At 43.6% G+C, this 26,143-nt stretch overlaps 1 protein-coding gene across 1 annotated transcript; it reads right to left on the reverse strand.

The window, feature by feature from the left end:
* Positions 1-1,859: 1,859 nt before the first annotated feature.
* On the reverse strand, positions 1,860-25,367 carry LOC308328587 (UPF0524 protein C3orf70 homolog A-like). The gene is made up of 2 exons (XM_080782533.1): positions 24,704-25,367; positions 1,860-7,620 (listed from the first exon to the last, which is right to left on the reverse strand). The coding sequence occupies exons 1-2, from the start codon at positions 24,888-24,890 to the stop codon at positions 6,866-6,868; spliced, it is 942 nt and encodes a 313-aa protein (XP_080638659.1). The 5' UTR covers positions 24,891-25,367; the 3' UTR covers positions 1,860-6,865.
* Positions 25,368-26,143: the final 776 nt, after the last annotated feature.

Raw genomic sequence — 26,143 nt, forward strand, 5'->3', positions numbered from 1 at the left:
GTGATCCACCTGAACTGAAGCCGCACCCACAGCTGTAGTTGTATGTTAAAGAGGGACGGGTTAGGGGAGGGGCTGATAGTGTGATGTCACTTTATTACCGTTTATTTCATTGGCCCGTTTGACTGTCAAGGGTTCAGCCTCCAGGAAGAAACCCTAAATACAAAGTTAATACACCATTGCACATAAAAACGACTCCAGGGTGTCTAATGAAGTAGTCACCTCATAGACGCAAGAAAAATACAAAAATTGTGTCACTCCCTCCTTCAGCCCTGCAGTATATACTTTGGCTGCAAGCTCATACGACGCATCGATACAAATCAAATGATTTAAAAATGTTTATACATGTTTCTAAATAACAAGTCATTTTACTTTAAGTACATTTGGATGCCAATGCTTTTGTACTTTTAGTACCCACGCCGATTTTGAATACCAATAGCTTCCACTAGTAACAGACTATTTCTACAATAGGGTAAAAACTGTGAGTACTTCTCCCGTTATTGCTCTGGCATAATGTTGAAGTGTCCTTGAATATGACACACTGACCCCCCCCCCCCCCCCCCCCCCCCCATGGGTGAATATAATGCACATTGTAGTGTACTTTGGATAAATGTGCTGTAGAAATACAGACCACTTCGATGGCAAACGAGAGAGAGTTGGAAAGGTTAGAATAGACAGGAACGGATCAGCATAATTTAAATGGGATGATGAGGAAAACAAAGGTGTCTGGAGGCAGAAGAAAGGCGAGGATAAAGAGGGGTTATGTCTCGGCCTCAAATCAAAATGTAATTGGACAACCCAGTGAGAGGTGTGGCGAGTCTACAGGGACTGTTTCCTATTGGGTTTGTACAAAATGTTAGTTATTTGTACATTACTCGAGTATATTTCCAATACTTTTACTTCTACTCCACTACATCCCAGAGGCAAATATTGTATTTTTACTCCACTACAATTATTTAAAAACTTTAGCTACTTTCCCAGACAGCACTGGGGATCGCTCGATATCGCTGCAATGTCTATAATAAATCCCTTGGTCTGTTATGAGTGTAGCATGGATGTATATATTTTATCTCGCTATAGCGTCGGCCGAACCGGGCTGAAAATGTGACATTGGCGCTATATCTAAGCGACGTAGTTCTATCGTTAATCAGAGTTTCATAGCGCCAATCAGGATGGAATATGTGACTATAGAGATGATGTGTGCCGATTTGCATGAAGTTGATGACACTATAACAGCTCGATGTGAAACATTTGTGCCAGAGCTTCTGCTCTGGCCTCCAGGGAGTGTGTGTGTGCACAGTTCCACGTCGATCAGGCCAACGGAGCCGGAGATTAGCTGTACACAGACGGACGGATACACACAGGGGCGGAAACATAGTCTTGGTCATGCCTTCGGCCTGGCGGAAACTACAAATCTAAACAAACAAACATATTGATTTCATATCCTAAAAGATTATTGGTGGTTGTTTAATTATATTCATTAAATGCTGCTTCAGTCCAGTCCGTTGTCATGGTTTGGAGACCGATCACTTCCAAATCATATATTCTCAAATGGATTTTCGTTTTATATTATATTCAATAATAATGGACATATATTATATTCAATAATAATGGACACATTTATTTAAGGATGCATTGCACACTCCTTTATGAGTCGTTGTGGAAATGATTTACATTTTGAACCAGTCGAGTGAATTGGACACCAGCTGAGAGCTAGAACTGTATGCTGCCATATTGCAGATATTTCTGTGCGTATCCCATCGTGTTTTGTGCTTTCGAAAAGCTTAAGTCTCAGTCATGTGTCACACATGGAAGTTACAGAAAGAAAGGATGTAAAAAAAGAAAAAACTGATTGTGGAATGAGAATACAGAAAGATATTTATTGTTTGGTTAAATTATTGACATAGACCTTCATTTATTTATTGGTCATGTATGATATATTTAGCATTATGTACAAATAATTTGACGTTGATATGAGGTTGTGTCATTGTGTGGCCCCAAATAAACTCATAGAATAAAGTATGCACACTCCAGCCTCAATATGGCAAATATTTATTTGGGCTACTATTTGTGCTATTGTAGTTGCTCAAATAAATAAACCAGTCAAAAAATAAATCCAAGTCTACATGGCCATCCTTTAGATATAGTTTTCGTCCTCTGTATCCCATACAGTATGACTGACTGACAGAATTATTATTATTCTTTTGAACAGTGGCTACTGGGCTATGTTTTGACAAATGTCTTGAATTCAGTGTCAAATGACACATAGTGGTCTGTGGGCCACATGCCTGAGAGAGGTCTGTTCCAGAATATGAAGCTTTGTAGATAGCCGCGACCCAAAAAATGTGTCCCGACCCAGTGTTTGGGAATCCTCCTTTTGTGAACTATTTATTGATTTTAAAAAGTTTGTGCATGTTTACAATAATACTTTGTATAAGATGTCACGATTTTACATCATAGAGATTACTGCTGTGCTAACCTACTCAGAAACCACTACTCTTATTGAATTGGTGTCCATTGGCTGCTTTTCATTAAACCCTGAAACATGGACCTTCTTTAAATGATTTAAAATGTCTTTAAAAAAAGACATTTAAAATCAGGACAAAGTCAATTTACATACTGTAATTAAGGGGTCATACAGCCATACTGTATATAATAGTACAAGATACAATTGTTAGTTATTGTATAATTCTTGGGAAGATTACCCGTCTACTGTATATTTCCACAATATGCTGCCTTTACACAGCTTTGTTATCGTAATGATTGTCAGAAAGCATTGTAGGGACCTTACATAATTTGTCATAACACACCAAATATACTGCATAATATACTCCATATTAATAATGCAATAATGATGGAAATAGCACTGAGACAGTTGTGTTAGTATTGCAGGCACACAAGGCTCTTACATAAAAGAAAATAAAGTTCTTCATTAAGACACTGTAGAAATCAAGGTACAGTAACTCAAAATATAAAAAAGAAATCTATAAATATAAGTGATTATTTGTTCCTATTTCAGATCAAGAGACTAATACCTTTCAAAAGCTCCCGGCTGTCAGTCACCAGCAAGTATTTCTGCAGTGATGCAAATCGCCTGCATCCTGCATCCTTAGACTCACTAAATTGAGACAGGACACAATCATATCACCCTCCGGGGCTCTTGGGATGCAATAGTGTACTCAGTACTGTACTCTTAACGCCATTACATTGAAAACCTACTGTATTTACATCACTGTTTCTGTCAAGGATGCATCTTTTCATTGAGAGAGGACACAATCACAAATAAAGTTTCACAAGAGTACAGCGGGGGGCAAAGGGGACACACACCAAAACCTACGCTGTGTTACACAACTGTCTCAATACTCTTATCCAGAGATTGCAATGGCAACCAAAATGTATTCAAGTACTCTCTGGTCCAGTGGTTCTCAACCTTTTTCATCAACGTACATTATTTATTCGGCGTTTGAGCCACGGACCACCATTTGGCGAAATGTAGCCTTTCAGACCCAAAACTTTTTTGTTACAGTATCGTCTATAGGATTTTGTCCACAATTCCATGCTGTATTGATGTGGTAACGTAGGAGAGAAAACGTTGATCTTCTCCATTCTGTAATTGTGTACACTTTATATAATAATATTTAACTCTTGAGTACCATTTCTTGAAGGACCAGCGCCTTATACAGTATATTGGTGGTTCATAGACATATTATCAACAGAATTCAGTAATACCGGCTAGTGCGGAACTCTTCTTTAAAGATGGGAGTGCCGTCATTTTTGTGCTTTTTCTGTTGTGTATGTGTCTATGGAGTTAACAGGTGTGGTTATATTATTCAAATATGTCTTCCCTGTGTATTTTTAAGCCTTTGAGTCAAAAGGCCCAATCCATAAAACACCATTTTAGTGTCATCATAACCCTAACCCCTCCTCTAACCCAGCTGTGGGCGATGCTTAAGTTCAGGTGGGTGGTGCTAAGGTGAAAACCAGGTATACTTAATGAACTGGAGGGTGTGGCCACTGGCCACATAAAAACATCACTTTCTGTACACTTTGGTGAAAACAATCTTCCTCCTAGTATAATCATTGTACCTGATGATCATGTTTTAAACAATCACGGCACTCCATCTTTAAAAATCTACGTATAAGGATGGTTACCAACTTTCCATCATTTTGCTGGGTACCACATGGAACCCCCTCAAGTACCACGGGTGGTCCCTAGACCACTGGTTGAGAACCACTGCTCTAGTCCCATGTGCGTTTGTGGTGTGTCACCATAGTTGGACCAACACTAAGAAGATGTATGTTGGCCTGGAGTTACTTGGCTAGCTAGCTAGCATGGCTGCCATGGAGAAATCCCATGGCCAAGTGCTTTTTATCATTCAACTGTGCTATTATTTATGTCTCCATCACCATGGTAACAGACTCTGTAGCCTTTCAGGCCTGCGTGTGACAACATTGTCTTGATTATGATGAGCGTGACGAGCACAACAGCTGGCCTATGTGCTTTTCAACTTACAATGCATGTATTTGCAGGCATGTGTGTCTTACTTCAAATGTGTCCGTTTCTATGTACGGTAGTAAGACACTTACAAAACTAGTTTGCAAAAACGTAAGGGAAATTGAAGAACCTATTTTATGGACATAGCTTGAAACATATTTCACTATTCGTACGTTTCAAATCTATGTACTGTACTCTTATCTGATCTACTTAGTTGACTGGAGTCTCCCAGGGCTCTCTACTAGGTCATCTCCTTGTTTCTTTCTACACCTAATCTTACCGTCTACTAGTCTACACCAACTCTCTGCAGAGTTCGTCTCCTTTGTTGTGATCATCACAACAAATTAAAGGTCTGATAGCCATTTGCCCCTCTTGTCATTTACTGAATAATTGCCTTTGGTGTGTCCATACCTTTAAGTCTACTTATTTCACCATTTCTCTGGAACGTTTGTTGATCTGGCTCAAGACTGTCTGCATCAATATAATCAAACCTGGCAGGAAGCGCTATTTGCAGTCCATTCAAAATGTTTTCCTGTCTCCCACAATGGAGCCGGCAGAGTGAACGCCGTGGAAAAAAAAGGAGACGTCTATTCAATGAGCACTTCTTCTGGCCATACATCCTAACTAAACTGATGCTCTTTGGTCATCTAAGGCAGAGGTTTCCAACCACCGGTCCGTGGACCACCGGTACGCGAGAAGGGAATCCCGATTCCCGGTTGTCCGGTTGAATGAAAATACCAAAGATTCGTCAGGGATCTGACTGTGATACTGCTCTGAGTCCGTGTTACTTCCATGTTGCGTAGCATAACAGTGACGTCACTTTGGAATCCTTGGTATCTGTTCAGAGCTTAGAGTATATATTAATAGAAACGGCACCGGATTTCTCCTCCCATCCACTTGCATTAAGTTGCTCAAAAGCGCATGAGGCGATTTCACTCCTCCTTCCGGGTAGGAACAGAGTGCATTCTGGGGTTGATTGCCCCAATAACATGAACGAGCTGGCCATTGACTATCATTGCGCCGTTTGTGCGCGTTCACGTATGAAACATTCGTTCACGTGTCTGGGCCCAATAACATGAACGTGCGCAATGATAGTCAACGGACCAGCGCTGGGCTTGAGCTGCAATGACAAATTAGGCCACTGTGTCCATTTCGCCTCAGGGTTTCCTCCGGGTGCCGTCTCTATTAATATATACTCTAAGGTTCAGAGCAGCAGCAGCTTAACAACAACAAACTGCAGCCTATTTTGTCACGCTCGTGCTAATGAAACAAAACACTACACGGTGCGGGATTATTATTTCATGTCAAAACATATTGTATCAGAAGATGATGTAACCCAGGTAACCCATGTTTAACTAAAGTTTTCCACATGTCCAAAGTAATTTCTGAATTAAAAAGACATAGGCCTATGGTTTTTTGAATCATACTATCCTTGTTAATATAACACCATTTAGGTCAACGATATAACATGTTGTGAATGATATATTATAGCAGCGCAGCGGGTAGGCTACGTAGGCCAGTCAACGGTCTTCCCCGTGGGTTAGGTTTTGGTGCAGCGTCCCCGCCCATGCCAGTCCGCGGACATTTAATTAACTGTCAGCTGGTCCGTGATAATAGAAAGGTTGGGAACCCCTGATCTAAGGTAAACTTGAACTTCAAATGAAGGATAACAAGGTGCGTGACATGCAGATAAAGCAGCCATTTGATTCCAAGAAAGTGCTATTGTTGTCCACAACCTTGGTATCCTTCTTTATAGACATTGAAATGTTAGATTATTTTATCCAACTTTTCATACACCGGGGGACTGCCGAGCTATATTCAATATTCGGGTCATACATTTTTCCGTTAGAATATCTGAGGATAGCCAGTTCTCCACAAAGCAACACAACAGTGATTCATTTTACATCTGGATGCCACCAGACGATCGGTCTGGCGGTCTTTGTTTGTCCAGTGAACAAAGTGGTCTCAGTCCCATGTTGTCACAAAGGCGTTTGGATTGAGTTTAGTGGCTGTTGGTCCCTCTTGACTCTGCTGTGGAAATGGAATAGCTTAACAATAGCAGTGGCAATAGGCTTGTATTGCAAAAAAAGGAGACCATGCGTGAAAATCAAGCCTTTACATTAAACCTGGAGGGAATTGGGAGTGAATAGGGAAGGTTGACAGCTCTGTCGCCGTAGCAGCTAAGACTAGTTAGTGGTCGTGTGTGTGTGTGTGTGTGTGTGTGTGTGTGTGTGTGTGTGTGTGTGTGTGTCAACTAAAATTATCTCAATTATACGTTTTATGCATTTGCTGGGATTAGCTACACAGTTTATACAAAGGACCATTCGTGGCACGCACTGTTTGTGGTGCACAAGTATTTATGGTGCGTGTGTGTCAGACAGTGGTCTCTATCTTCTCTATAATCTCCACTAGAGACCTAGACGGAGCCAACAGGGAGAACTCCTCGTTCCCCCACAGAGAACCCCGACTTGACTCCACGTCACTGTTCGTCTCCTCTTCCTCATCTCCTTCCTCGTCCTCCTCGTCCTCCTCGTCGTCCTCGTCGTATGACTCCGTATAAGTCCCGCCCACCGCGTTTATCCCAGAATCCTCCGAGCTGGAGGGGGAGGCGCAGGGCTGTGACTTCTGTCCAGTCGGACGCGACTCCGACACCGCCTTCGCTATCTTGCCGTAGTCCTCCCGAGGGCTGCGATCATCGGACGGCCGGGGCTGTGGGCGCCGGGGCTGTGGGCGCCGGGGCTGGCACTGTCGTTTCTTGGGGGTCGACGCTTCAGGGGGAGGAAATCTGGGGCTCGGCGGCGAGTAGTCGCGCGCCGCCGCCGGAGCCTGTTGCGCCGCCTTGGGGGGCGGAGTCAGGGGCAGCCTCTGGACATAGCACATCTTGCCGTTGATCCTCTTGACCACGTAGTCGTCCACGAAGAGCTCGGCGATGACGCAGAACCTGGTCTGGCTGGCCGGGGGCGGGGCCACCAGGGCCGGAGCGCTCCGCAGGAAGCGCTCGGCCAGCGACACGGAGAGGCTGGAGGAGGAGGAGGAGGACGAGGCGCAGCGGTGCTCGGGGGCGTCGGAGGGAACCGGCGTGCTGGGAAGCTGACACACGTTGGTCATTGGCTGGTACACGTATTTACCTGCCAGGGAGATAATGACAATCAGAGGCATACCTTCAGAAGGGTGTGTGTGTGTGTCTCTACGGAAAACAAATCATATACTTCTTCGCACTAAAGAGAGATGACAGAGGAACGCGTGTGCTCAGGGTGAAAGGGAGCGAGAGATGAGGAAAGGAAGGAAGGAAATGCACTTACGGGCAGGGATAAGAAGAGCAGTCTGTCCTGACGTGATTATACAAGTTGAAAGACGGAGAGATTGAGAGAGAGAGAGAGAGAGAGAGAGAGAGGAGAAGCAGTGGATGGGTAGAAGGATGGAATGATACAACTGAGAGGTTGGATGTATGTTCAGTATAGGCTTTCAATTACTTTTTCTCTCTCTCACACACACACACACACACACACACACCATAAGCTATCCTCATTTATCACACACAAACACTACAGTGTTTACTGCACATCACGGGGGGCCCGGGGGGGGAGTTAATTCAGCGTCACGGTCATTTGAACCACTTCTCCATTTATACATAGGCTATTAAAAAATAGCCGATGTACAAGCTATTAAAAAATAGCCGATGTACAAACTATTAAAAAATTGCCGATGTACAAGCTATTAAAAAATAGCCGATGTACAAGCTATTAAAAAATAGCCGATGTACAAGCTATTAAAAAATTGCCGATGTACAAGCTATTAAAAAATTGCCGATGTACAAGCTATTAAAAAATAGCCGATGTACAAGCTATTAAAAAATTGCCGATGTACAAGCTATTAAAAAATTGCCGATGTACAAGCTATTAAAAAATAGCCGATGTACAAGCTATTAAAAAATAGCCGATGTACAAGCTCGTGCCACGCTGTGAGCTTGTACATCAGCTTTTTTTTCCTTTAAAAAAATCTATATAGAAAATGTTTGGACGATTTTGAATAATTCCCCAAATGTTTTAACATAAATCTTCTCTTCCGTGTGTCCCTGGCACAACACGTTTTCAGATGAAATACAGATCAATCCTTTCTTCATATCAATGTGGTTGTCCATGACTGCAAATGGTTTGAGAACCACTGCAGTTATATATACTGCATATATTGATAAGGATTCACACAGGGCCACACAGTAAATGCTGTCACTGCTGCTGCTCCAGTCCTGCTGTGATATATATATATTGCAGCCTCCTTGTTTGTACAACAAACAACTCTCTTACAAAAGGAAGTATTTTCGAGCAGCTTCTGCTGCTACAAGGTGCTAAAGTAGTTTTTTATCACTGCAGTCAAGGTTCCTAACTTCCTAGGCGAGGCTGAGGCAATAAATAACAGATGGTGACAGACAAGTCAGTCAGTCAGATAATCGTCCCTAGCGCCGTTGCGTCATGACGGACTCCCTATACTGCATGGAATTGGAAGCCCAAGATTATAGCGTTGGCAAACTTTAAAACTAACGTAGTAAATGGGAAATGTGCAATTTCTTACTGAAAATCTGAATCCGTTTTCTTTTTTGGGCTGTACATGGACTTGGAATGTCTAGGAGTTGGTCAGTTCCACTGATACATATTGTGAAAATGGCAGATATAGCCAAGCAAGCTTGCAGATACTTTCGCAGTTGTCTCTTTCTCATATTATTTGGTAATTTGGACAATGTTTGACCAGTTTTTATATATTGTTGATTATGTTTAATGCAGTAATGGTCTTATTTCATTTCTTTGTTGAGGTTTTAAAAAGGTCTCAAAAGTCCCTATTGTCACTTTACTGTCATCTTCGGAACCCCCAAAGTCATGTTGGGTCCCACATGTTGAGAACCACTCCCAGAGCAGTGGTTCTCAAGTTGCATTTGGTTGTAACGGCTGCACATGCTAACCTCTGATATATGTTACTTTGTACTGGCAGTTCAAGCTCGTTATTTCCATCTTCCCGTACACTTGTGAAGCAGGGAAACGTCTGTGCGATCCTTTGATGGTCCCTACAGAATAATTAATTAACAACACAAACACATCCTGTCATTCTGGACCCAGAAGAAAGAAAGGATGAGGGAAACGGGTCATTGGAATTGAGATTAATGTGAGAAGGATGTGAACGGGAGGGCCGGAAAGGAGAGGGAGGGAGGGATGGAGGGAGGGAGGGAGGGGGAGAGAAAGAGAAGAAGAGGAGGAATATAGGTGAGAAAGGAGAGAGGGGGACGTGTGAGGAAGAGGGAGGGAAAAGATGAGGAATAGGTGAGAAACTAAAGAGGGAGGGGGATGGGAAGAGAGAGAAGACGAGGAATAGGTGAGAAACGGAAGGGGGAGGGGATGGGAAGAGAGAGAAGACGAGGAATAGGTGAGAAACGAAAGGGGGGGGGGGGATGGGAAGAGAGAGAAGACGAGGAATAGGTAAAGGAGAGGGAAGAGGGAGGGGGATGGGAAGGGAGAGAAGATGAGGAATAGGTGAGAAAGGAGAGAAGTGTTGAGGAAGGAGAGGGAGGAATGGTAATGAGGACCGAAGGAGAGGGGGATAATGAGCAGTGGAGAGAGAGAAAGCCTGATACTGTAGATAAAAAACATAATTGATAAGTGGAGCTGTATGCGATGTAGACAGGCGAGAAAGAGAAAATCACATGCGTGAAGTGAGTGGTGCAACTCCGTGTGTGTGTGTGTGTGTGGGGGGGGGGGGGGGGTTCCAGACCCCCAGGAACGCACCCAGGGGGGCGGGCCGGTTCCAGTGAGAAATGACAGTTACCGTGTGGCGGCCCCTCTACTGTACCCTCTACTGTACAGTACTGTACTGTCACTGTACTGTACTGGCAAACCTGAAAGCATCATATATACAGTTAATACGTGCGTGTGTGTTTGTGTGTGCGTCAGGTTGCGCACAGGTGGTGAAAAACAACCATGCTGTTTTCGTGCTCATACCCAGACACCCACCCAGCCAGCCAGCTACCCACACACATAGCTCCGTAAGGGAGTGGTTGCACCACTCAAAAACAGAGAAGCATTAACAAATGTACAAATGCCTTCTAATTCAGTAGTATTCACACTTTCAAGATGTTTGAAAAATGTTCAAAAATAAGCAGATGTATAAGCTCGCACGCGCGGCACCAAGCCACGGATGCTTTCCCGGTTTGAATGGGGTAACTAAGAACCTTTTAGCATCCTGTTCTAATCTAGACATAACATGCACGGATGTTTGGCAATCCAATTTCTGTTCATGAAGTATAGGCTGTCGTTAACTCACACGTTAAGTCTCTGTCAAAACACCTGTTTTGGGGGTGGTTTATAGGGTGGATGTTGAACTTAATGCGTTTTAATTGCATCCCACGGGGTTTGCGGTTCTGCGCTGTGTGGAGGAGTCGGATACAGACAGTAGTGTTTTTCAGGGGTGACAGACTGGCAGCCCTCGAAGGGGTCCTATCTGGCCCGAGGTTGGATTTGGGGTAAATTAAAAAGAGAGAAGGGGGTGGGGGGGAAATAATTCTGTTCAGTTATTATATCTGTGCACAGCACCCGCTCTCACTCTCCTTGCCTCTACGGTGCCTCAGCTCAGCTGCTGGGCCTGCTAACAATGGAGGCATCAGGCAGCCAACCACACGCAGTGTGGCGCCTCCCGCCAGGGACCCACTTACATCATCTCACCCAGGCTATGCACCGAAGACCACGAGCCAGAGAGAATCAGATCCAACATTCAAGACTTTGGGCCGATTCATACTCCTATTTTACGGCTGTTTCGGCGCTGTAGTGCCGAAATGATTGCGGCTCGTCAGAAATTTTCAGTAGCACCGAAGAGCCGACTTTAGGACGGTACCCGCGGCCCGCGCCCCCCCCCCCCCCCCCCCCCCCATTGTAGGCTCTACAGAGCCGAAACCGACTTTTTAGAAAACCTTATATTTTGAAAACAAAGCAATACTGCCCAATACAACCCAGTAGGAACTGGGCTGAGGAATACACCCTTTTTTGCAAAACACATTTTTTTAAACAAAATGCCTCAAATCATCTTATTGCCATCAAAGGTGTAAGAAGAAATGTTCATGTGTTTGGTCCGACGGAGCATTGGTCCGAACGACAACCTACCTCAAACCCTCACCCTAACCCTAACCTCCCACAGGGCAGCACACCTAAACCTAACCCCAACCCTCTCCCTAACCCTAACCTCCCACAGGGCAGACACCTAAACCTAACCTTAACCCTAACCTCCCACAGGGCAGACACCTAAACCTACCCCAAACCCTCACCCTAACCCTAACCTCCCACAGGGCAGCACACCTAAACCTAACCCCAACCCTCTCCCGACCCCCAACGCACCACGGACCAATGCTCCTTCGAACCAATGCTCCGTCGGACCATAGTATGCCTCCCAGAAGAAATGGCGCCCTTTTCATATTGGCCTATTATAGCACCACCAGGAGGCCACAATAACGTGACCAGGCCTGGTGGAGACCTGTGCCCCAAGGGGAACTTGTTCTAGTTAATAATGTATTGGGTAACAGGCCTATTAGTTTCAATCGTTTAAACCCTGATTGCCAGGGGGAATCCAAAACTCTTGTCATTCAATAACCTGTTTTCCTGTGGGGGACATAAATGAACAAGAAACCCAGAAGCTTATTAATCAACTAAAACACAAAGATGCATTGCCTTCTCTGCTGCAGCTGACGAGAGCAGCAAATGTGATCAAAACAGATAATTTCATTACATCAAATTAAATGGAAACAACTCTGGGCTATTTATCTGAACATAATGGGCCTGTTGGCCGTGGTTGAATTTGGTGGAAATAAAAGAGCGCTTCACTTTGCATATTGTTAACAAGGTCACAACAAAGTTCTTAATGACAACAACTTGAATTGGGTCCCATTCTTCTGACTTTTTCCCAACTCAGTACCCTTATCCTAAAATTGCCTAGTGGGTGCACGTGACATTTTCCGTATGCCTTCTTCTACCTAGCACACCAGTCATGCATTTGCCTCCACACTATGCACAAACAATAATGCATGCCAACACACTATAGCCTAGATGTCATGCTTGCCATTTTTGAGTGGTGCAACCACTCCAAGGAACACCAATGTCCGTGTTAACCTATAGTAGTTACTTAATTGCGTACTGCGTCTGCCACTTACTGGGGAATGTACAATGAACAATTGTGCACATCGTAACTTTTTTCTTAAGTGACTGAGTATTTAGAAAATCACTATATATTGTATTTTTATTAAGTACTTTAAGTGCTTTAAAGGCTGCTTGCTTTGAGTAATTACTACGTGGTGACTACAGTTGTCACTATGCAGTACTTGTTGTTTTCTTAGATCTCTTCCCCTGTAACACCTCTCCCTTTCTCTCACACTCTTTCTGTCACCCCGTCCCCACAACACGTAAACTAATGTGCATGCACGCCAATCATTTTAATTGCCACTTAGCATAACTGCATCGCTAGCTATAGGTGAGGCTTTGCTTGGCGATCACATTTAGGATGCTAATCATTATTAACCTCAATGGGCTGTTTACACTCTAAACATACCCTTTGACATTCCATGTCACATAACGTGTTCGGCAATGCGTACCTTTTGCATAATACAGGTTCATGGTTCAAGACCAAGTGCAGAGGTATGCAGAGACATGCTTTTCTGGTCAGCTGAGGACGTGAGCGGCGTTCAGAATGAGCTAGAACCATGTGAAGGTGGAGAAGATGTACAGTGGTGTAATAAAGCAGTGGGTCAGGACCCCCAGGGGGATTTCCATTATAACACCTTAAATGTTATAATCTATAGAAACCTAGTACCGAAAGGCTGACGTCACTCGCTCATCCCCTGTGTCACAGAACGTTTTTCTTTCTCTATGGAAAATAACATTGGGTCATCTTAGAATCGTCTCGCATACGAATCCGGGTCCAAAAATAAACAAATGATCAGGAAGGTGGCTCTGTATGGATTACAATAGTCAGTCACTCGTATTTGATACAGTCCCGTTTCTTGTATTCATTTCGAGCCGTTCAAAGTGAGACGACTTACATCACAAGCTTGGCCACATAGTCCCGAGATCCACATTAGAATCTCACCGTTACTGTGGTTCCTGAGTCCTCACATCCATATAATTGGATTTTCTTTACTGGAGCCAAATATACAGTACAGTACACACAGTATACAGATACGCCCTATACTGTGTTATGGCACATTTAGACACGGAGCTGAGTTTTATGATTTTTCTACTGAGCACATTCAAAGCACATGCTGTGTGTGTGTGCTCTGGACCTGTTAGAAAGCAAACCACCGCCTGAGGTCCTCAGGCTGGGCACTTGGTCTGGATAGCTTGCAGCCCTCCGCTCAAGACTAAAGATAATGGCAGTGTATCGTCTCTGTCCGGTGGAAACCTCATATGTCCCAAACTGTTAACTGTTCAGGATTCAAATTAAGAAATGGCATAAGTAGCAGATCGTCATGCTCGAGTGACGCTAGTATCAAGGGGGGCATTCAATAAACTATGGAGATAGGAGGTTTCTGCCCAACAGCAATGATATGCTTTCGCCATCAAGAGGACTCCCAGTGTGGAGAGTACACACACACACACACACACACACACACACACACACACACTGCTTCTTTCACTTGTTAGTAAAAGGGAGCTGCTTGTGGTGTGACATAGCACCTCTTTTGGTAAGATCTCAATTGTAGTACTATAGAACACTGTTGCCATGGTGCTAAAAGCATAAGTTCAGCACCAAACTGTTTTTTTCTATTGAATATTGTTCAAGCACGTCAGACGAATCTGCCACAGGGAAAAATAAATCCCTTGGGAGATTGGTCTGGAATTTACATTTCGTAAACCGCCCCTTGGAAATAAATCTTCCACACCGAAGTTCCAGACTAAAATATCTACACTGAGATACCCTGGCCATGGCAGGATACTCGAGTGGCGCAGTGCTAAAGTGCCCGACCCACCGGCACAGAGGTCAAATCCACTGTGGTGCATACGGTTTTACAGGAACACATTTGGCCTGTGTTTGGGGTAGCCTACAGGAACACATTGGGCCTGTGTTTGGGGTAGCCTATAGGGAAGCTTGGCGTGGAGAGTGATAATTGGCACCGCATGTGATCCTACAGGCTGGGGCGGTGGAGTGTTGGGCGGGAGGAGTAGGACGAGGGCTCTATACATCCTCCTGGCGGGGGCTCCTTACTGGTAGGTGAGTCCGTAGAATACATCGGAGGTGACGACACCAAAATGAGTGAGTATGGAGGAAATGGGGAGAAAATATAATTGACATAAAAAAAAAAGCTTTACTCTTCAAACTGCTGGGTTATAAATAGTCCAAAAACACAAGTAGTAAATAATAATAATAATAATATATTTTTGGCATATCAATATAGGTGTGAAAAAATTACTCCTTCAAACTCCTATTGTAGATGTATATCCAGGCGATTACAAATACATTTTGACATCTTTCATTCTGTGATAAGGGGCAGTAGTACGTCATCAATCTGAGAACCCATCATCAAAAAATAAAGGAAAAAGAGCGCCCTCTTTTCCTTTGAATTTGACAGAGTCAACCGTCTGTAAGCTAAGAAATCAGAGCACGCTAAAGTGCCACTGCGGGCTGAACTGTCACAGTAAGGGACTTTGCTGCTGAGGTAGCCTCTGTACCCAGGCTTTTATTTTCGTTCGCTAATTGATTTTTTTGAATGCACGGAATCATAGCTTCAAATTGACATTGGTTGTTCAGTTTGGCCCACCAGTTTTGGAGATATGGCTTCTAGAGTAATGTCTTGCAGAAAACAGCGAGTTGAGAAAACAGGCTTGAAAGGTTCACTTGTGTGGACATTACACCTAGTATACATGTTTAAGCATTTATTTCATATTTACATGTCAATTTCAGCTCCGACACTTATTTCAGACATGCTCTAGTTACTAGATAGTCCCCTACACCTACAGTACATTGAGGGGAGAGAGTTGGCTGAGAACACGGCAGGTTGGCAGATAAACTCTGGCGTCTCGTCAGGTGTGGATTCTACCAACCCATCTACAGCAGTCATGTTTGGTGGTCAAGTTTCGTATGTTTCACATGTTGAGTCACTTCAGCAGGGCATGAGAGAGCATGGAGCAAGCGCTGGGGAAATATGTGACCAGATTTGACTGAGAGCTTGCCATCGTGCAAATTCAACTTTTCACCAGAGGAGAAAACCTTTTTTTTCTTTTTTCAAAAATGAATTAATAGCACAGGCAGAGTCTTCACATACTAGAGTCTAGTATGTGTATAGTGCATAGTATGTATATGTGTATAGAGTCTAGTGTGTGTATGCATATATATATATATATATATATATATATATATATATATATATATATATATATATATAAATTACATTTTGAACATGTGAAAATGAAACTGCACCATGATTACCATGATACTTTTGATACTTGAAGTATATTTTGATGGCGATACTATTGTACTTTTACTCCCAGTATACATGAAACCAGATATCGTGTGGCATCGTCCGCAAAAAGTGACACATTGTGCCAGAGGTGAAAATCTCTATAACTTCGATATGATGTCTACTGTATATAATATCAGAGGAAAATTGAAACGAAAGTTAAATCAATGAATACACTTAATATGCAGTGTTCCTCTTTCATGTTCTTCCCTCCTTCGTACATTAACTCAACCCTCCTCTCTCTCTCTCTCTCTCTCTCTCTCTCTCTCAGCATGTTGAATTAAACATCAAGACTAAAGTTTCTGCCATGTAGCATTCATCAGCTCTCCCATCCTCCAAATGTCTCACCCCCCTTTCTCTCTCTCCCCTCTTTTCATCACACCAAATGCCCCCTGGGTATTTACGATTTTCTTTCCCCCATTAAAAATCTGTTAAGACTGTAACACTATGACAGTGAAAAGTACAAATGTATCTAAAGAGTAAGAAAATAAAAGCCTGCCTATATATGGCTTAGGAATTGCCTAATGACTACATATCCCATTACGCCTGCTCCATCAAATAAACCAAATAGCACACACTGAAAACCAATGTCACAAAATATTTTTGATTTATTGGTTGAGTGATCGATTTATTGAATACTTTATTAAGAAGCTTTAAAACAGCCACAAAAGCAATACTAAAAGGATAACACAAACAGCCCTGATGGAGACTATAGTTCCTATTGTGCTCCATTGTGCTCAATCATCGATTCTACGGAATCTCAGGAATGTTATGACAGAGTGCTTCAGTGGGAACAGTGAATTACGTGATTTCCTACTGTATTCGTCCAGAGATACTTCCGGAATTAATTAAAGTTTCTCCAAGCATGGACTGTATCTGCAATAACTAAATATTGTACAGCATTTAAAGCCACCTACCTGACATAATTGCCAGACTATTTTTGAGTGGTGCAACCACTCCTAGAACCAGCAATGTCCGTCCGCCATTATGTATGTTTAGGGTACCAACAGGGGCGCTGTTGCACCACTCACTTCAGACAAGGTCTGATCTTTTTTATTGTATTTATGGAAAATAAATTTACATTACATGATTTTGTTTGGGAGTATGGGATTTTGAATGGGAGAAAATCTTCATGACCCCCAGGGGGCGTAGGTTTAACGTCATGTCTAGTCTAGAGTATATATGAATAGAGACGGCACCCGGAGGAAACCCTGAGGCGAAATGGACATAGTGGCCGAATTTGGTATTGCAGCGCTGGGCCAAACTCACACGTGAATGCTGTTTCATACGTGAGCACCGCTGTTTCATACGTGAATGTGTGCAACGTAACGGCCAGCGCGTTCATGAGTTTGGGGCACTCTGTTCCTCAGTGAAATCGCCTCATGCGCTTTTGAGCAACTTAATGCAAGTGGATGGGAGGAGATATCCGGTGCCGGCCCGTCTCTATTCATATATACTCTTAGGTCACATCCCCCCAACACACACGTCACATACAAACACCCTTTAGGTACTGTAACACACACATGCACACGCACACATGCATAAACATGCTGTACGACACACACACGCTCATGTGCACGCGTGTGCGCGCACACATACACACACACACACACACACACAGTCTCTTACACAGTGGGAGCAGACCCCGGGGGGATGGCACTGACAAGCAGACTGTTAACTCTACTAGCAAGTAGGACAGTGACACTTCTCCTCTCTCTCTCTCTCTCTCTCTGTCCGTCTTCCCCTGCCTTCATTTATTGTCTACAATCCTTCTCTTCTTCCGTCCATTCCCTCCTTCCATTCCCATGTGAGCTCCTTTTCCCCCATCCCCCACTTCCTTTCATTGCTTCCTTGGTTTTCCTCTTCCTTACAGCCCCCACACTCCCTCCCTCTCTCCCCCATTATTTTCTCTTCCTCTCCTCCCTTCCTCTTACCCCCCCCCAGTCCCTAAAGGCCTAGCCTCTATTTACAGCAACATCATCATTTACTTCTGTTATTAACCCTTACCAGACTTGACTCACTCTATAAGCACTCTGTTATTCAGCCAGCTGTCTAACAACAAATCTAATTACACAGGCTTGTTGATGAAGAGCACACACAGCACTTTAAACCAGGCTAAGTGACAAAGAAAACAGTCTTATTTAAATCACAGATTTATTCACACGCGGTCACGCCAGGAAGCTGGCCTCTATCTGCAGTCCCCAGACGATGACCACGAAACACCACAACGACATTCGGTGTAAAGTAGCTAAGTACATATACTCAAGTACCATTTTGATGTATTTTTACTGTACTGGAGACAGTATTTCTAAGACAAACATTAAACCTATGTATAGGAGGGGCTAGCGCCCCTCAATAAATAAATAAATATATAAAACAAAACATCACCTGTGTCATCTAAAATGACAGTGGTTTAGTGGTTTTAAGTGGTAACTTAAAACTACTTCGGACATTCAGCTTGAAATGTCAGTTGTGGTTGCAAGTTTCATGTATATTTTCCCCACCCAGATCATCCCAGGCGGTCCGTGTTTTCAAACCAGTAATTTTCCAGCCGTGAGTCTGCTTCTCGTCTATACGCTCCAGACTACTGCTGCCTGCGAATGATGCAAAGTGCAATGATGTCATGTTCTCTCAGGGCCTCATGTTGACTTGGCTTACTGCTACGTTATCTCTCAGCAACACTCTCGTGTCACGTTAAACTAACGTCACTCTAGGTGTGCTACAGTTAATTGAACTAATCCATTTAATTAAAAAACAAACGATAAAATTATAAAATTATAAAAAAGGTGGTTAATCTGAATAATCAATTTAGTCGATAATAAGAAATACATTTTAATTGTTTCGTGTTGAAAAAAGCCAACCAAACACGATTAGATTTATGAAAAATAAAATAATCAAAGTAAGTGATAGAATAATAACTAAGAAGATAATTGGTAGTTGCATGCCCTACATTACACATAGACATAGCAACATTGTATGAAAAATAGTTTACATTTTTTACACTATAGTACCATAATGCTCTTTATCCAAACTGAACAAACCTAGTAGTAACCTCATGTGGCATGATTCTATTCACAAGCTCTGCTGGCAATGGACTTTAATGCCATGATCAGCTCTTTTTCTTTTTCACAATCCCAGACTTCTAACAATACTCTGGATTTGACGGCGTGCGTTTGTTAAAGAGCATGTCTCACTCTCACTTCTCCTTCTCTCTCTCTTTATGTCTGTTCCGTGGAATCTGAGGAATGGAGTCATGTGAGCCTTTCTCCTCCTCCAGATACGAAAAGAAGCCAAAGTCAGTAAAAAAGGCGAGGGGGGAAAAAAAGCCCTCCTTATTCAGTGGTGGAAAAAGTACTCACATATTTTACTTAAGTAAAAGTATCAATACGGCAATGTACTGTAGAGTACAGAAAATTGGAAATACTCCAGTGAAGTAAAAGAAAATACCTCAAAATTGTACTTAAGTACAGTAGTTGAGTACTTCATTATGTCTCACTCGTCAGACTTCCTCTTGGTCTCTTCTGTATTATTAAGTCTGTACATGGACTGTTAACTAGTTCTGTCTGTACATGGACTGTTACTGGTTCTGTCTGTACATGGACTGTTACTGGTTCTGTCTGTACATGGCAGAATCTGGTTCTCTTCTATAGTTCAATACATCACAGTTCAGGAAATGTACCATTGTTGCATTAGTGAGCTACTTTTACATGACAAAACTCTACAGAAGAGAGTAAATAACGGGAATGAGTCCAACCCAGAACATCAGGATTAGATCAATCTGTGTGATATCCTCTGTCCTCTAGAAGAAGAAAGGCACTGGAGCAAACTCGAGCAAACAATTAAAGCCTTTTTTTATTTACAGAAAAAATAAAACAATAAAGGGTTTCATTGTCCGAGTTTTCTCCAGTGCTTTCCTTCTTCCACACATACCAGTCCAGTCCCGCTCCGGAGATGCACCGGACCAGCCCGAGTTTGGCCCAGCACTTTTCTTCTCAAGATTTTTTTTTGTTGCTTTTGTGCCTTTATTGATAGTTACATTGAAGACGGACAGGAAAGAGGGAGAGAGAGAAGGGGAGAGACATGCAGCAAAGGTCGTCATGAACGGGACTTGAACACGCGACACGCTGTCAGACCAGAGCCCCAGGAACCCCTTTTAACCATATATCCTGTTTATATGATCTGTCATAACCAAATGATTAAAAGTTTTGATTTAAGTTTATTTGACAAGTCATCGATGAAAAGATTTGAATCAGGATTACGTGAATCCCATTAAAAGTCCCATCATGGTGTTTCCACCTTGCTGTGTGTATGCGGGAGCCCTGTCAAATACAACTTGTGAAGACGTGTTAAACGCTGGAAAAAACTGAATGGGGCTCGTACAGAATAGAATCAGAACAAACTACCCACCTGATGCAACCTGGCTCGTTAAATATCTCTAGAAGGCTCTGACGGAACAAGCTCTCTCTCTCTCTCTGTCTCTCCTTTTCTCTGATGCAAACACACACGCACACTATGACACGCACGCACACGCACACACACACACACACACACACACACACACACACACACACACACACACACACACACACACATTTCACTGCCCTCTTCAAAGACATGAACAACAAAGACACAGCTCCTCCAAGACTAGTACTGAGAGATGCACCATCGATATCACTCCCGCCAGCACACAAGCGTTCACACACACACACACACACACACACACACACACACACACCACTCGGAACAGCAGGGGGACGACGACGACATTTAGAGGTATAGGGGCAAGTGTCTTGCTCAGGAACACGCCGACACATTGTCAAACCTGGGACCTTCTGTTTGCTACATGGCCTCTCTACCCATTCCGCTAGCTCTGGCCGCCCGCCGCCCTCAAATGGCCCCCATGGCTTTGTGCCATGCCAGTGCTAAACAACACACGTATTTTATTTATTTATATATACGTATTTACTTTATGACGAGGCCAAGTTGGATAAAAATGGAGGGGACATATCATCCCCCAAACATTTTGTGCTTATGGGTTTAAATTATAGCCTACAATTGGGGTGGACGTATTTTGTCTCCCTGCTCTTCTATTGAGACATTTAGATCGTATCAAAGGTCATGTCTCACCTGGACACATCTGAATTGAATTTTGACCTGAAGGTCAAGATTAAATTAATCCCCTGAGCAAGCATGCAGGCTCTATTAGCTCAATGGTACAAATGTCAGCACTGTTACAGTTACAGTATATTGCAGTGCAGTGCGAGTCATGTTATTAAATCATGTTATTCATCAGATGGACTTGCTTTTCTTCTTGATTGGTCATTAAAAATGCAAACCTTGCCAGTTTTTGTTTTCTCCAAAGAATTAAAAGTTAGTTAATTTGTTGTCACTGACTTGATCAATTAGCTACATTGCATCCAATATATTGCATGTGTACATACATACACTGTGATGCCGATTCTGAAACGATTGTGTGGCCCTATACAAAATGACCTAATAGCAGAAAAGTGACAGAGAACCAGTCTGAAAAGCAATGGTAACATTAAGTCAAAAACATTAATAAAGTCACTTTCCACTGTTTCTAACTTTACTAAGCACTCAAGGTGGACAACGTTTGGGACTCCCGCTGGCCAAGTGGTCCAGGCGCATATAGGCTTTGGCCTGACAGCGTGTCACGTGTTCGAGTCCCGTTCATGACGACCTTTGCTGCATGTCTCTCCCATTCTCTCTCTCTCTCTCCCTCTTTCCTGTCCATCTTCACTTGAACGGCAGAAAAGCCAAAAACTAATCTTTAAAAAATAAAAGCTGCACAACGTTTATAGTAATTAATTGCATGTTTATAGTAATTAATAATTACTGGAGATAAGAATGTCAACTAATGCTTATGTGGGTTGTATTGTTTAGGAGTGTGTCAGCTGCTACAATGTGAACGTGTTCCAGAGACGGAGGTCAGACAGCAATCAAAGGAGTCATTGTCATTAACAGCACCAGCTGTGATCTGCCATGACTAATGACTTCTGTCCATATCAATTTTAGATTTATTTTGCCGTTTTAGTCAACAATCTTATCTAGACCAAATTATATACCATCTATTCTACTTGATTTAAAACATTTTTTATTCTAACTAAATTCTATTCTAATAACTAAATTAACACGAACACAGATAAACGCAAAGAACCATATCTAAGGAAACGACTGTATTCTGTTCCTTTCCGGTTTTGTTCTGTGGGAGATATGACGTGAATTAATAATTTATTTTGTACCGATTTGCCTTCAGGCATTAAAAGCATCATTTCGATTGCGTATAGGTCAAAGTTTAAACGCAGCTGAAAAACAGATGAGGAATAATCATTTCTATCTCTATTGGAGCCTAGAGCTTCCGTTCACTTGTATTTAAATATAGCATCTTGCCCCATCTAGACAGTAGATACCCTTTATCTGAAAGTAGGCTATCTGCTCCCTGCACTCACATTTACCCTAATAGATGCATTATGCATTTCCTTCCCACATGACTCACACCTACTCCTCCTTGTACAACCTCCCTCTGAGCTACAAATATGAGGTACATTAGTCCATTATAGCAGGGGTTCCCAAACACTGGGTCGGGACCCGAGGTTGGGTCGCGGACCAATTTTTATGGGTCCCTTTATTTTTTTTATTTCCAACTTCAATTAGTTTTTAATTACTATTTCAAAACACTTGTCATGAATTAAAAACAAAATTCAGTCATTTCATGGAGAAATCAACGAAAAATCAAAGAAATGCCATAAATGTTGTGAGCTTGTAGATCTGCTATTTTCACTAGTTTGGTTTCACTAGTTCTCTTTTGGGTCACGGGCTAAAAGGTTTTGGAACCACTGCATTATAGGACACACACACACACACACACACACACACACTGACAGACCAGGCATCTGTGTAGCACACTGCACTTTACAGACACGCTTCCCATACTGCATTATTAACACCTGCAATGGTCTGAAATGACACATCTGTGCACGCCAAAGCGTCTAGATGTTATTCAGTAGTACTAGTCGGAAGGCAGTGAGTGCACTGAGAAAGCATGCATGTCTACCACCTTCGTGAAGGCATGTCATCTGGAGGGGCGTATACGTACTTACTATACAGTTTGTCGAGGTACAGTTTAGAGACGCCCGCCTTTTTCTAATCCCCAGTTTGTTTTAATGAGACAACTTGGTTTCATGAGACTAGAATAAATCACAGTGAGCTAAAGTTAACGCGGCCATAGCTGAATGGAATTGGCTAGAGAAGCTGTCTGGTAAACAAAAGGTCGCCGGTTCCCCCTTGGCCCCCGGCCTACTGTATGAGGTTCACCCCTTGGCCCCTGGCCTACTGTATGAGGTTCACCCCTTGGCCCCTGGCCTACTGTATGAGGTTCACCCCTTGGCCCTGCATGGCCTACTGTATGAGGTTCACCCCTTGGCCCCTGGCCTACTGTATGAGGTTCACCCCTTGGCCCCTGGCCTACTGTATGAGGTTCACCCCTTGGCCCCTGGCCTACTGTATGAGGTTCACCCCTTGGCCCCCAGCCTACTGTATGAGGTTCACCCCTTGGCCCCTGGCCTACTGTATGAGGTTCACCCCTTGGCCCCTGGCCTACTGTATGAGGTTCACCCCTTGGCCCCTGGCCTACTGTATGAGGTTCACCCCTTGGCCCCTGGCCTACTGTATGAGGTTCACCCCTTCGCCCCTGGCCTATGAGGTTCACCCCTTGGCCCCTGGCCTACTGTATGAGGTTCACCCCTTGGCCCCTGGCCTACTGTATGAGGTTCACCCCTTGGCCCCTGGCCTATGAGGTTCACCCCTTGGCCCCTGGCCTACTGTATGAGGTTCACCCCTTGGCCCCTGGCCTATGAGGTTCACCCCTTGGCCCCTGGCCTACTGTATGAGGTTCACCCCTTGGCCCCCGGCCTACTGTATGAGTCCAAGGGCTGTATTTTGCGTGTCTTAAGTACCAGGTCTTATTCCCTAACTTGAGTAAACTAAAGACCTGGAGACGTGATCAATGCCATTTGGCTATTCTGAGTGGCCAAAGAGCATTGATCACGCCTCCAGGTCTTTAGTTTACTCAAGTTAGGGAATAAGACCTGGTACTTAAGACACGCAAAATACAGCCCCAAGTGTCCCTGACAAAGACGCTTAACCCAAACGGCTCCCTAGGTGCTGCATGTATTAATAGCCCAACAATGCTCCTGATAGTTAGGATGTGTTAAATGCAGAGGACAGAAACACAGCCTAAGCCTAATCAGCAAATCTACCGTGACAAAAACACATAGCAGGACATTTTTTCCATTCATGTGGCGGGCTGTGTGTATACAGTATGTATCTACCACAGCATGTTTTATTGAGTGAGCCTATAATGTCTCTGAGACAAGAGGTCTTTGCTTTTGTTTTTTCCTTTTCTTTTTTGTGTTGTCTTTTTTTGGTTGTCCTTGTCATCAATACAAATTAAGTTAAATTAACATTGATTTTACAATGTAAATTGGGGTCCCAGAGATATAGGAATGCCATTGAATGGGGGGTCCGTATATAGCCTAATCCATGTCAAACTGGGGGTCCTTGAAATTAAAATACCGGTAGTTGAAAATCACTGCTAGAGCAGTATAAATCTTCTCTTATATCATTGGGGGGTCCCTGGCATATCTTTTCAAACGGGGGTCCACTAAATTGGGGGTCCTTGAGAGAGAGACTTGACATGAACTTCAACTTACAGTGACACCAGCCCAGGTGGCAGCACCAGTGCAGTTTGAAACACTTCCCGTGGCTGTGGGTGGCGCAGGCGGACTGTCCGCCGTCGCACGGCAGAAAGTCCGGCCGCCCGGCGCAGCTCTTCGCCGAGGCTTGAGCCTCGTCCAACTTGACGCTCTTCGATCCCAGCACTCCTCCAGAGGTTGCCATCGTTCCTCCTTCCTGTCCTGTGCCCACACTGTCCCACTTCGGTACCAGCAGAGCACCTCCGTTCTACCTGGAAGCCGAGTAGTAGTAGTAGTAGTAGTCACTAGTCTCCCGCATCATCGGAGAGAACGGTGCGAATAACGGCGCATCTCGCAACAAAAAATGTGTATAGGAAAAATAACGGTGTCGCGTTCACGCACGGACCATCATCATCATCGTCATCATCGGGGAACAAACAATCCAAACCGAGGGACTCTCTGTCTCTCTCCAAATAGCCTGGCCGTCGAAAAGAGTTGTTGAGCGCTCATTCACGGCCGCCCCAGAGCTGTCCTCGTGTCCAGTTGTAGAGAACCACCGTGCACAACACGTTCAACTTGGCCATTCGACACTGTTGTAGCCTACTGTGTTGTAGGCTACGCCTGAGTCCTGACTGGTGGTTAATAAAAGCAACGGATCGCAGCATTCGATCCCCTCGCTCTATCCCTAGACTCCCGTCCCTCTCTCTTATGGGAGGTTCCTATCAGCCGAACAACACCCCCCACCACCACCACAGCACCGCCTCACCTCTCTCTCTCTCTCTCTCTCTCTCTCTCTCTCTCTCTCTCTCTCTCTCTCTCTACAATTTTCACTTGAGTATAATATGTTTCTAGTTCACATCTGGGCAGACTAGAGTAGGCTAATATGGTTGTAGGAAGATTCATAATTATTTGAGCTCAGCCTGGCACCCATCACATCAAAGCCCACCACTTGGAACACAGACAAGAGACATTTGTGTGTGTGTGTGTGTGGGGGGGGGGGGGGTGACGTGGAAACACTTTTCATTCACTTGCCCTTTCCCTTTGGATGCAGTTAGGGTGACCAGATGTCCCTCTTTGCGTGGGACAGTCCCTCATTTCCAAGACTTTTCAGGCGTCCCACAAATTGAGACCTTGTCCCACATTGTGACTGCCTGGCAATATTGCATCAGTGTTCAAATGCCCTAATAGTTACATAGTCCCACATTGTGACTGACAGGCAATATTGCATCAGTGTTCAAATAATAGTTGGCCTTCTGTTGTAAAGCTCTCTCATTGTCTCTTCCTGCAAGATGTGTTTTTAAGCCTGTTAAAATAGCATACAAATAAAAATAAAGCATGATTTTAAAACAAAATGTGAGACACCAAAGGAGTTTATACATGATAGCCAATAGGCCTATGGTCGAATATGACATCAAGGCATTTAATAGCAACTCAACCCCGTCCCCCCATCCCACTTGT

This window comes from Protomyctophum bolini (assembly GCF_963924005.1).
Source record: "Protomyctophum bolini genome assembly, chromosome: 14".
In the NCBI taxonomy this organism is placed as follows: domain Eukaryota; kingdom Metazoa; phylum Chordata; class Actinopteri; order Myctophiformes; family Myctophidae; genus Protomyctophum; species Protomyctophum bolini.

Coding starts and splice junctions, on each gene's coding strand:
- LOC308328587 (XM_080782533.1), bottom strand. CDS start 24,890: ATGGCAACCTCTGGAGGAGTGCTGGGATCGAAGAGCGTCAAGTTGGAC. Junction 7,621..24,703: donor CCACCTGGGCTGGTGTCACT/GTAAGTTGAAGT, acceptor TCTCCCTGGCAG/GTAAATACGTGTACCAGCCA.